Below are 13560 nucleotides of genomic sequence, written 5' to 3'. Positions count from 1 at the left end.
ACATAGCCCTCAGGGAGTTAAGAAGTTGGGTATCTGTGGCAGGTTATCCTGTTCGTGATAATTTCACCCTTATGACCTAACATATCTCTATCCAAGCCCCTACTTCAAAATGCTATCCTATTGTGGGTTAGATTCAGCAGGTCCACTTGTTGAAAGGGAGCATTGAGTTTATAATAATGTGATCCTTTAGAAGAAAACATACTCTTGAATTATTTTGTAAATTGCCTTTAATTTTGAAGTAATCGGATGCTTTCACATTAGGTTGAAGTTTTGTATCTTTCGGCAAAATACCACAAAAATGATGTGCCCTTTGTAGTATACCTTGAGAGGAGAGCACTTGTTGTCAATGTCATATACATTACAGGGAACATTAGCCTTGATTCCTTGGTTAAGGTGGTGTCAGCAGGTTATTCATATTGGCTCATTTGGAGCACTAATTTTTTTATTGTTTGGAATTTTTAAATTTTAGTATATTTTTTATAAAAATTGTGCTCTAATATAGCACTGTCAAGAGTATAAGCTACTACAAGTTAGTTAAGTAACTTTGTAACGCAAATCAAGAATTAAAAATGCTATGACAATGAACCTCATGTTCCTTCTTGTAAGAATCTGTGCAGATTTAGCCGAATATGCCATTCCATTAAAGATTGTCAACAGTTTGCATATTGGGATTTGCTTAAAACTTATACAACACACTTGGGAGCTGTATATTAAAAATAAGGAGCTGAATTACTTAATGTTATAGTCACTAAAAGTCTTTTCAACGATTACTTAATGGACCTGACGTAGCCTAGTGGTGAAATCTTCTCCTTGCAACTCCCTGGATCCCGCATGGGCGCCAGTTTGTGTCCCAGCTGCTCTATTTCCCATCTTGCTCCCTGTTTGTGGGCTGGGAGGACAGTGAGGAGGGCCTAAAGCCTTGGAACTCTGCACCTGTGTGAGAGACCGGGAAGAAGCTCCTGACTTGGGATCAGCTCAGTTCCAGCCATTGCAGCTACTTGGGAAGTGAACCAGTGGATGGAAGAGCTTTCTCTGTGTCTCCTTCTTTCTGTAAATCTGTTTTTCCAAAATAAATTAAAAAATAAATCTTTTTTTTTAAAGATTATTTAATGAAATGGGTGAATGGTTATAATGCATTAAATGAAATGACCAGAAAACAAAGTTTTACGCTGCACTATCACAGCTTTATTTAGAATATAAACAGGAAGATGAAAAGTTTTGTTAGGGCTGATGTTGGCAGATTAAGCTGCTATGTGCAGAGCTGACATTCCATGTGGGTGCCAGTTCAAATGCCAGCTGCCCCACTTGTGACTCAGTTTCCTGCTAATGCTTTGGGAAGCAGCAGTAGGTGACCCAAATACTTGGGTCCCTGCACCTATGTGGGACACCCAGATAAAACTCCTGACTCCTGGATTCAGCCTGACCCAGTCTGGCCATTGTGACCATGTGGGGAGTGAACTAGCAAAATAAACATCTCACTCTCTGTCTCTTTTTCCTGCTGTAACTGCCTTCCAAATAAATGAAATCAGTCTTTAAAAAATGGTGCGGCACTGTTTGTAGGAAGGGAAATTAAAGGTAATTTTTATACTGTTTTTGGAAATTTTCATATTTTCTACAATGAGATTTACATTTCTAAAGTGGAAAGTATGTTTGTATAAATGTAGCCTGAAATAATAATAATAATAATATTGTTTGATATTCTCCACCTTCATTCACCTGCTTCTGTACAGAATTGAGCTATGTATTTAGATATGTGTGGTTTAGCTATTGAGTCTTATTTTCATCAGCTTCTTTCTGGAAATTTGTATCAAATATTTAAGTCTGAAATATTTAAATATTTTAAAATTATTTTACAGCTTATATACTTTTGATATGCGTGCGCTGGACACTCCTCTGATGGTGCATCTGGACCATGTCTCTGCAGTGCTTGATGTGGATTACTCCCCCACTGGGAAGGAGTTTGTGTCTGCTAGTTTTGATAAATCTATTAGAATATTTCCTGTGGACAAAAGTCGAAGCAGGTATGTGACTGCCAATAAGCCATTTAATGCTGTTCAGGGTGTAAGTGCAAGTAAATTGATAGAAATAAAATGTTCCCATTAAAATTATGTAATTTAAGGATTATAGTGATATTGTATTAAGAAATGACCACCTCCATTTTAATATAGTAGTTACTAGAATGTAAAAATATTCCAAATGCATACATTTACACACATGCATTATGTGCATATGTTTACACTCATTTGGGTGGCCTAGTCTTGCTTAATGGAATTACAGATAGGTAAAGGTGACCGTGGTGAGAAGTAACAGGAAATGATATAAAAAAAGAAAAAAGCAGTGGGTTGGAGTTAGTGAATCAGATGCAGGAAAGAAGAGAGAGAGCCTGTGTAATGAAAGTGGGGGGTGGTGATCTGTCAGGAACAACACTGTGTGGAGATGGGAAAGCAATTAGTTTGCCAGCCTCCTAAAGATTAATGGTAGCAGAGAATCTTTCTGGGACTTCCCATTCATTAAAAAAAAATCCAGGGAACATTCCATTTGCTGATACATTTGCAACAGGATGAAGAAATGTTACCATTTTAGTGCAATGAAGAGAATCTTAGTCATTACTCATAATGATAAACTGGCCTAGCTTCTCTAGTGCTGAAGATTCTGAACCTTCTGAATAAAGATGTTTGTTTTCAGTGGCACATCCTGTCCTTTGTCTGATTCACCTTCATTCTTTTCTAGGAGGGTCAGGACTGGGGAGAGATAAGCAAAGTCCATAACCATCTAGAATTCAATGAGTTAGTCATTCTCAGCACCACCAGGCTGACTGTGCAGTGCTTGCCTCCTGCACACTGGGCATTGCATTTTCCCCAACCCTCTGCCCTCCCCAAGAAGGTCGTTAAGACAGTGCCTCTCTCCTGAAAGCCAGCAGCTCACTAAAATTTTTTATCGTAGCCAGTCTGTTTGTGTAGTGGTGTTTTCAACTTGTGATGATTGTGTTTTTCTATACTCTAATTAGAGGAAACCATATTGATTCTTAAATTTCATACCATCCTTGGGTGCCAGCACGTAATTGTCATCTTCACTGCCTTTATTGTTACAAAGCTGTTTCAGTTTGAAGTGCATTGAAGGATTGTTTTGATGACTTGTATCTTCATTCTTCCAACTCTGTGGTAGAACTCCTGGTGTTGGTTCCTGTGTGGGTTTTCTTTCTTTGTAACTGTGTTGATAGTCTCCACACTGTCATGAAGGGTATTAGGGTTGTTTGGTCAGACTTCTCATTTGGAGAATGGTAAGTATCAAGAAAATATACCTTCCATTTTTTCTTATCACCAGAACTTCTCAAGGTAGCAAAACAGTGTGTTCCTAACATGGTAAATAAGTAAGTATAAGGACAGAAGACAATAAAAGAGCAAGAGAAATAGGAATGTGTAGAAGTAGACCTGTAATCTTTTTAAAGATTTATTTTTATTATTTTTTCGTTGGAAAGGCGGATATACAGAGAGGAGAGACAGAGAGGAAGATCTTCCGTCCGATGATTCACTCCCCAAGTGACCGCAACGGGCCGATACTATGCCGATCTGAAGCCAGGCGCCTCTTCCGGGTCTCCCACGCGGGTGCAGGTTCCCAAAGCTTTGGGCCGTCCTCGACTGCTTTCCCAGGCCACAGGCAGGGAGCTGGAAGGGAAGCGGGGCTGCCGGGATTAGAACCGGCGCCCATATGGGATCCCGGGCGTGCAAGGGGAGGACCTTTAACCACTTGCGCCACCGCGCCGGGCCCTAGACCTGTAATCTTTAAGAGCCCAGCAGCTGAGATCATGCTGATGATTCCAAAGCCATTAGGACAACTAATAGAGTTCCAACTAGAAAGCTCAGGTTACTCAGGACTTATGTAAAAGTGAGTTCTTATATTTTATATCCAGGGAATTATCTCTTGATGTGGTTTGAAGGATGTGTGTGTGTGTTAGGATTTGTTTAATTGAAAGTCAGATGTGAGGCATGGTGTGATGGCTCCGTGGCTAAATCCTCACCTTGTCTGTGCTAGGATCCTGTATAGGTACCAGTTCATGTCCTGGCTGCTCCGTTTCCCATCCAGCTTCCTGTTTGGCTTGGAAAAGCAGAAGGGGATGATGCAAAGCTTTGGAACTGTATACCCACGTGGGAAACCTGCAGGAAACTCCAGGCTCCTGACTTTGGATTGGCTTAGCTCTGTCCATTGCAAGCACTTGGGGAATGAAGCAGTGAATGGAAGATCTTTCTCTTTAACCTTCTCTCTGTAAATCTTTTTCTTATTTTTTTCTTAAAAAATAAAGATGTGAGGAAGAGAGAGAAATATCTTTCATCTGTCTGCTGATTCACTAGGCCCTAGATGCCACAACAGCCAGGCTTGGACCAGGCTGAAATCAGGAGCCAAAGTCTTCCAGGTCTCCCACTTGGGTAGCAGACACCCACGCACTTGAGCCACATTCTGCTACTTTTCCTAGGCCATTAGTGGGGACCTGAATTGGAAATAGAACAGCTGGGACACAAACTGGTATCCATATAGGATGCTGATGCTGCAGGCAACAATTTTATTGCTGTGCCACAAAGCTGACCCCAAGTTGGATGGTTTTATGATCGTGGCAGAAATTTCCTCTTACCTTTATCTTAATTGGTCTGAAAGCCAGTTTCAGTTCATTTCTTTGTTGTGCTCTGATTTTCTATCATTATAAACAGAAACTCATGTATAGGCATTGTTTTAAAATATTTTCTTATAACAGAGCTTGCATTGATTGATAATCTTCACACAAACTTTCAGTAACTACACCAAAATTTTATTTGAATCAGTATTTGGAAATAGACATTTGTTGAGATTTTGTTTGACTAGTAACCAAAAAAAAAAAAAAAAAAACTGGTAGCATTCAGAGAAGTTTATTTTTAATATGTATATAAAGAACTTAGGTTTTTAAAATGTATCAGGGCCAGTATTGTATAGTAGGTTAAGCCTATACCGCCAGCATACCGTATGGGTACCAGTTTGTGTCTTAGCTGCTCCATTTCTGATCCAGCTCCTTGCTAACGTGCCTGGGCAAGCAGCAGAAAATGGCCTAAGTATTTGGGCTCCTGCAACCTGTGTTAGAGGCCTGGAAGGAGTTCTAAGCTCCTGGATTTGACCTGATCCAACCCTCACCATTGCAACCATTGGAAGAATGAACCAGCAAGTGGAAGATCATTCAGATTGTCTCTCTCGCTTGCAATAAATAGCTAAGTCTTCAAATAAAAATGTATTTATATCCTAATGGTATAATTTTCAGTGAGCTTTATAAAGTTATATGTGTGCAAATAAAAATAGATCTAGAAAAACTCTTATCATTAATAGTTTACTACTGAGGACAATCCAAAATTGATTAAGTGACTGATCATCGGATTTGATTAATCTGTTACATGAGCAGGTTATATTTTTGGTGGCAGCTGAGGCCTGATTAAATTTTCTTACATTGTTTTGGAAAGAGGAGTCTTTCAAATAAAATTGAGGGGCAGAAGAAAGAGCAATCTATTTCATCTAGTTTGCACTTTTATAGGTTTTTTTTTTAACCATTTTCTCCCTTTTAAAAATGTCTTAAGGTGTAAGTGCTAACAAAATATTCATCAGAATTGTGTAAAAGACTGGTTTCGTGGGTATACTTCGGAGCTGGGTGGGTGTACATTGGAGTTGGCTTTTTTTTTTTTTTTAGTTTGTTAGTTTTGTAGTTGGGAATTACATTTGGTTTGATCTTTCCATGTTGACTTTCCTTTATTGTGCATAATTTGTTGAGCCTGTTGCTTTTTTACTCTTGTGGTCTGATACGGAAAGTCTGTTTCTCCAGAAATCTCATCTTATTTTGTCTGACCTTGTCTCTTACCTGCTTTTTAATGATTTTCTTAACACTTCTTATTATAGTATCTTCTGTGAATTCACTTAGCATGGTTCACAGCCTTTCTAAATAGGTATGACATTTGTCATCTTCATTTATTAAATGACTCTTACCTTAACTTACCTGACACTTTATACCCCTCCCTTTCTTTTCACACAGGTAAATCATCAATTCTCACTTAAATTAATAAAACTTCTTAATTAATGTGAGCAAAGCAAAAAATTAGATAATTTTAGTATATAAAAATGTGTTTATTGAATGTTAATACTTTTACCTTATTTTCCAGTAAAATGAAGAAATATGAAAAGGAATGTAATCTGGGGCTTAATAGAATATAAACTATTCTTGACTCTACATAGTCACTTCAACCATAATATTTTTTTAAAGATTTATTTATTTTTATTGCAAAGTCAGATACACAGAGAGGAGAGACAGAAAGGAAGATTTTCCGTTCAATGATTCACTCCCCAAGTGAGCACAATGGCCAGTACTTCGTCAATTCGAAGCCGGGAGTCAGGAGCTCTTCCAGTTCTCCCAAGCGGGTTCAGGATCCCAAAGCATTGGGCCGTCCTCGACTGCTTTCCCAGGCCACAAGCAGGGAGCTGGATGGGAAGCGGGGCCACCGGGATTAGAACCGGTGCCTGTGTGGGATCCTGGTGCGTTCAAGGCAAGGGCTTTAGCCACCATGCCGGGCCCCAACCATAACATTTTTGTCTAGTTTTTGCTCTCAGTGTTTTTGTGAGCTTTCCTGTGCATCTCATTTTCTTACATGTGTTGTTTTGCAGAATTCTCTGAGAGCAGGATTGGTTTTTGTCCCCCAGCTGTTGGTGTAGAACCCAGTTAGTTGGTTTAAATAGAAATACATTGGAATAAATTTGAATTTTCCTTTTTTTATCCCCTTCAGACCTGAAAATAATATCCTGATACTGATAATCAGTGGTTCAAGAAAAGCTATGCCAAAATCCTAAGGATTTTTACCTTTGTTACTTTTCCCTAGGGAAGTCTACCACACAAAGCGAATGCAGCACGTGATCTGTGTAAAATGGACTTCTGACAGCAAGTATATCATGTGTGGATCTGATGAAATGAACATTCGCCTGTGGAAAGCCAATGCTTCTGAAAAGCTGGGTGTGGTAAGACTGATTGTCATAAAGCTGCTTTCTGATTTTCTTGGCTGTCGTGTTTCAAAGATAATTTATTAACAGTACGTTAGTCATTTTGATCAAATTGAAGTAACGGATGAAAAAGGAGGTGAGTTGCAGCATAACAGACAAGACTGTATTGATTATTTTTTAAGTGAAGTTTCCATTCAGAGTGCTTTTGTTAGTTTATGTGCTTGAAATGTGAGCCTCTTAATTCTTTGTGTTTTGCATGAGGGGTAAGGAAAGAAAATTCAGGGACTTGGGACATGAAATGTCGGGGCACATATTTGTTCGGTTGGAAGAATAGCAATTGGTCAGATCAAAAGCTGCAGTCTTTAATATCTCTGTGCAGTCTTTAATATCCGCCACAGCAGCACACTTAAATAAGAAGTAAACACAGGACCTTTTTAAGACATTTACTGAAAATATAGCAAATACTGTCGCTGTTAGTTACTTTTGGATTGCAGAATTATTACTGATTTTTGTTTGTTCCTGCTAGTTTTAGAAAAGAAATATGCAAAGTGTTTATATCAGAAACAAATATTAAGAAGTAAAGGTTATTTCCTACTTAGCCTCGGCAGGAATATTAGGAAGAGCAGTAAAGGTAATTCTCATTTGGTTTTAATGATTGGTAAGTAATTATGTTTTTGTTTTTGTTTTTTTAAAGATTTATTTATTTATTGGAAAGTTAGATATACAGAAAAGAGGAGAGACAGAGAGGAAGATAAGTAATTATGTTTTGGGTCTAAACGTTTATAAATACAATTTATAGCCAGATTTTCTTTTATATGAGATAGAGTAAGATGGATGGAGTTCTCATCCATTATTTCTTTATTTAATTTCATTAAATTAAATTTTAGTTCATCATTAAATGTTGCTCTAAACCATATTGAAGGTTAGTTATGGAATTGAACACCTTTTTTCCCTCTTTGTTTCAGTCGTCTTCACCTCTAACCCACACCCAATATTGGAGTGATTGGTTTGATAATTGGTTTTGGTGCTTTTTTATGTTGTTTACACCTAAGATGATCCACATAGCCCTATTCTTTCAGAAGTTTTGTTTTTCACTTGATGACAGCTGCAGATGTTGGCCTAAAGGGAGATTTGTTGGTTACAGATTTACTGCTAGCAACAACCTTGTAAAGGACATTGGCAGTCTAGTTGGAGGGTAAAGCTGCTGCCTAACTTTGTCAGACTGAAACAAAATAAAGAATATGTTATTCACTGAGATACCAAAATGAATTTTTCAGCTTACATCACGAGAAAAGGCAGCCAATGATTATAACCAGAAGTTAAAGGAGAAGTTTAAACATCATCCTCATATAAAACGAATAGCTCGTCATCGACATCTGCCCAAGTCCATCTACAGCCAGATTCAGGAGCAGCGCATCATGAAGGAAGCCCGCCGACGAAAGTATGTTTCCTGGCATTCGATTTGTACCGCAGTGCCCTGTTACGCCCTCATCCCACCGAAAACAAACTGCTTTTTGTGCTTCTGTTTCTGGTTTTTTTTTTTTTTTTTTTTTTTTTTTTTGAAAGGCAGATTTTACAGTTTTTCTGTCTGCTGGTTCACTCTCCAAATGACTGCAATAGTGAGAGCTGGCCTGATCCAAAGCTGGAAGGCAGGACCTTTCTTTTAGTCTCCCATGTGGATGCAGGCTCCCAAGGATTTGAGTCATCTCTTCTGCTTTCCCAGGCAATAAATGGGGAGTTGAGTTGGAAAAACAGCATTCAGGACAAGCCCTTGCAGGTGGAGGATTAGTCTGCTGTACCACAGTGCTAGCCCCACAAACTACCTTTGAAAGGACTAGTTTAAGTGCTAGTATATCTTGAATTTTTAAAGGCCTCTTTTTTTTTGTTTTTTTAATTTATTTGAAAGGCAGAGTGATGGAGACAAAAAGATTGTCCATCCTTTGATTGACTTCCCAGATATCTGCAGCAGCCAGATCTGAACCAGGCTGAACTCAGTATCGAAGAACTTAATCTTGGTTTCCTATGTGGGTGGCGGGGCCCAGGCACTTTGACCATCTTCTGTTGTCTTTAAGGCACACTAGCAGGAAACTGGATCAGGAGCGAAGATAGAACTCAGTGAGCACTTTAATAGGGGGTGCTGGTGTCATCTACTGCACCACAGCATTTACCCCAGATACGTTTTTAAAAACTTTTCTGGCCTTTTATTTTTCTCTCATTTGAAAAGTAAGAATTTTTATGACTCATTTTTTAATTTGTTTAAAATACATTTCATGAAAATGAATTGTCAAAATAAAAAATCTCATTTTAAAAATATAAATCATGTATGTTTTCAGAATGATTTATAATATAGCTGGAATTAAGAAATATGATGTATTTTCTAAGTTAAAGAATGTAAAGAGCTTAGAGTGCATTTTTCTTAAGTAAAAGTTTTTCTGATATGCTTTGTCCTGACATCTAAGATGTAATGCAGAACTCCACCACCACCACCATTCCCTGTGGGATTGGGGATCCTATTGAAACACATACTTCATGCAAAGTAGTATAGAAATTCTGAGAAGCTTTTTATAAAAATTAGGTTGTACAACAAAGTGTAACTGTGGCATATTTTTAAATTTAGTAGAAGACACTGATAAAGTTTATTTCTAGTGACTGTCTGCCTTGTACCTGTTTTCGTTGTGAAAATGTTTTGTCTCAGTAGATGTTGTCCAGTGATAGAAAATAGTGTATGATTTTTTTTTGAGAAAGTCTGCTTTGGATGAGATGATTTTTCATGAGCTTACTTATGTTTTATTCATTTCTAGGGAAGTGAATCGCCGTAAACATAGCAAGCCTGGATCAGTGCCAATTGTGTCAGAGAGGAAGAAGCACGTAGTGGCAGTTGTAAAGTAATATTTGGTATTCCTGCTAATCCTGATATGAAGCTGTTTACTTTTGACTTGGTGATTCTGCAAATAAAAGCGCTCTGTTTAGTAGTATTTATTTCAGTTACATATGTGGGCTCTTCTTGTTTTTCGGCTACCCTGCACAATGACCCTTAAAGGGTAGCCTGATTGGTTGGACTGCCTAATATTTTATCCTTAATCTGCTTTAATTTTTCATGAAAGAATTTGCAATATTTGCAACTCACTTATTTTCTTGCTGTTAAAACTTTTCCCCTGATAGATTATAGACAGTCTGCGTTTGCATTTACTTTTTAAACATTTAGAAGAATTATGATAGAACTTTTTGAGCTGAATTTCTCTCCCATGTTGTATTCATATTTGGCCTTTTTAGGCCTTAAATATGAACAACCTGCATTTTTATAAGTAATACTAATTGTAATTCGTGGTCAGGATAATAAAACATGCTTTTTCTCAGCATTGAAACTTTGATGATCTGTTTCTGGTAAATCATTATCTGCGTAACAAACTTTATTATAAGTACTCATATGTACATACACACACACACACACATATATATATATATACTGATTTTTAGTTAAGAGACCTTTAAAAAAAAGTGAAAGACTTTTTAACAATACATACTTGTAGCAAAAAAATGTAAATGTGCCGCAGTGGTGAATATCAGTATCTGGAGGTTGGGCACAGAATCCCTTGGGGGGCGTGTCCTAATGGTTACAGCTCAAGTTTTGCGTCTGAGGCTGTGTATAAATTCTACTTTTATAAAGCTTTTTTGATAAGTATTTTATATTCTTTTTCCTAAGACTGATATGAGATCACCCACTTGTGTTTTAATTCTAATGTTGTCGGTATCATATTACTTGATTTCTTAAGGTGAGCACACATCTCTTATGCACCCATATGATTGTTAGTTTGGATGTGGTATCAAAGAATATGCAAATATTCGTCCATAATCATGATTCTCTGTCATTTTGAGTCCAAGAAACAGATGCGAGATGGGGTTAGCCGTGCGAGAATTTGACTGGAAGAATCTTGAAGGATGAAGGAGAGAGTAGGAGTCGGCATGGAGACCTTTCCTGCTGTGTTGCAGAGATTGACACTTAGGACAGAAGAGAAGAGGGTTGCTCAGAATCTCAGGAGAGTGCTGGAACAGATTGGGTCAGGCTGATGGGCATCCCTCACAGTGCTGTCCATGACAGGGAGTAGCCTGAGGCCCAGGTAGGTGCAGTGGGCACCGTAGGGATGGCAGCTGGGGCTGACAGCTCTGCTTCCTGCACAACGGTGCTCAGCGCCATGTCGCTGTCACTGCTCCAATCTTGGCCCTGCACACATCTACCTTACCTCTCCTTGCAGGTTTAGGTAGACACTCCGCCAGCGTTCCCTTATGCTTCTTGGAAGACTGTGATCAGGTGCCCCATAGCTGCCTTTGCAGGGCTGCCATGGGGGGCCTCAATACCATCTCCCTCTGCAAATTCGGAGCAGGCTATTAATACAGAGGGGGAAATTTCCGGAAGGAAAGCCGTTTCATCGTCTAACAGTGTCTTAACCTTTACAGAGAATGAGCTTCTTTTCTTACAGCCTCTTCTGCATAAGCACTTGTAGTCACCAAGGCCAGTTTTCAGCTGATTTTCAGTGGTAGATAGAACAAGTCCATTCTCTTCTCTTTGCACCACTTTATTCTTGGCTTTCTCTTTCTTTTCTGTATTCCTTGCTTATGTTTTGGCTGATGTAAAATCTGATGACTTTAGCCCAGTGACCTTGTTAATGTACATACAGCCTAGAGTTGAGTAACCGTAGGCTGATGTCGGCAGGCCATTTGACGTTACTGCCTGGAGAAGTGCTACCTGCTGAGTCACCGGCACTGCCTCCTGTTACAACCTGTGCTTTCCATAGTGATGTCGCCAGGACTTCAACACCACTGAGCCTGACTAGCTAAAGATAAGAGGGATTTTTCCTGTGATTCAAACCTTTCCTCAATCTAGAAATGGGGGTATGATTTTGACATTTTGAAATGTAACTCTAGCAGTCCAAGATTTTTTAAACCAAATACAGGAAACTGGTTTTTTTTAAAAGATTTCTTTATTATTTTTATTCAAAAGTCAGATATACAGAGAGGAGGAGAGACAGGAGTCTGCTGATTCACTCCCCAAGTGGCCACAATAGCTGGAGTTGAGCAGATCTGAAGCCAGGAGCCCAGAGCTTCTTTCAGGTCTCCCACATGGGTGCAGGGTCCCAAGCTTTGGGCCATCCTGCACTGTTTCTCCAGGCCACAAGCAGGGAGCTCAGTGAGAAGTGGGACTGCCGGGACAGGAACAGGTGCCTGTATGGGATCCCAGAACATTTAAGATGAGGACTTCAGCCACTACACTTCCGCACTGGGCCCCACACAGATATTAAAAAGTGAAGTTGTTAATGCAGAACCTGGAAGAGAAGGATACAAAAATGGTGGCCACATGAAAGGGTTACTTAAGAAGACAGAAATCTAAGCAAATAGAAGTCATTTACAGTAATTCCTCACAGAAGGCATTTGGCACAATTATATATAATAGTATACTCAATAACAGGTTGTTATTAAGTTCTGCCACTTGATTGAATCTATATTATCAACTAATAAAACTAGGCTAGGCACTTTGCTTATTCAACCTATCTTTTTTTTTTTTTTTTTTTTAAATAAGTAAATGAAAAGTGTCTGCTGGGTTCTGGCCAGGCTAACCCACATGGATCTCCATCAGGGTTTCCCATGTGGATGAAGGGCAGGGGCCCACGCACTTGTGCTTTCCCAGACACCTTAGCAGGGAGCTGGGTTGGAAGTGGAGCTACTGGAACTTGAACCAGTGCTCTTCAGTTATGCCAGCAGACAGCAGCTTAATCCACCATGCTATGTCCCCTACTCCTCAACTTGTTCTTTCACAATCCCTGCTCATATTTTCAGAAAAAGGAGAAGATCTGGGCATCACTATGTCATGAGCAAGAAGGAGTAAACAAAAAATCAAAGAATCTTATGATCAGCTTAGATATTTGAGCAATGAACCTAAAAAGGATTGCAACCCACTAAACAATAATTTATATAGAGCTCTCCAGCCAAATATTAGAAAATAATTAAATATTTGATGATAGACATATAAAGGGTCAGTGTTTTTCAATGTTATGGTATAATGGCTGATGTGAGTTCAAACGTTTTAATCCCTTTTAAAGTTCTTAAATAGCTATAATTGATTCAGGACCAGCCAATTACTCCTGAATGAGTGAATGATTTATTGAAGAGTATCCTGAAATCAGTATGTATGGAATCCCGGCCAAGTTTGTGTGTGTGTGAGAGACAGAGAGAATGGCAATACCAGCTTTATACCTGGATCTCTTTACAAATACTGAAGCTAACATCCAGAAATAACCTCATTATGTTATTTCACTCCCTAAATTTTCTTTCCTGCATTGGTTATATTCAAATATTCAACATACCACCCACAGAGCTATCACCAAGTCAAGAAACCTGGGTAGAAAGGTACAAATGGTATTGATGGTATTACTATCAATAGTGGCTTATGTTTACTGCACACTTAGAACACTGCAAAACATTTAATACACTTAATTTAAATTAATTTGTCTCTAATCCTTTGAAAGGAAGATATTATTATCCATAGTCTCTATTCTGCATTCAACCTAT

The 13560-nt window shown here is 38.7% G+C and overlaps 1 protein-coding gene across 1 annotated transcript in view; it reads left to right on the top strand.

Annotated features, from left to right (window-relative positions):
• The window catches only part of LOC121167595 (DDB1- and CUL4-associated factor 13), a 34758-nt gene extending 24800 nt beyond the window's left edge, over positions 1-9958 (top strand). Inside the window, exons 8-11 of the mRNA XM_040997097.1 lie at positions 1857-2021; positions 6879-7014; positions 8274-8437; positions 9798-9958. Coding sequence (XP_040853031.1) covers positions 1857-2021; positions 6879-7014; positions 8274-8437; positions 9798-9885 — 553 coding nt within the window. The 3' untranslated portion in view covers positions 9886-9958. The remainder of the gene's footprint in view (positions 1-1856; positions 2022-6878; positions 7015-8273; positions 8438-9797) is intronic.
• Positions 9959-13560: the final 3602 nt, after the last annotated feature.

The sequence above is a fragment of the Ochotona curzoniae genome, unplaced genomic scaffold (genome assembly GCF_017591425.1).
Source record: "Ochotona curzoniae isolate NIBS_2020 unplaced genomic scaffold, NIBS_Ocur_1.0 patch4, whole genome shotgun sequence".
NCBI classification, from domain to species: Eukaryota; Metazoa; Chordata; class Mammalia; order Lagomorpha; family Ochotonidae; genus Ochotona; species Ochotona curzoniae.
Note: the sequence above shows the minus strand (reverse complement) of the source record. Positions and strands in the feature narration are given on the sequence as shown.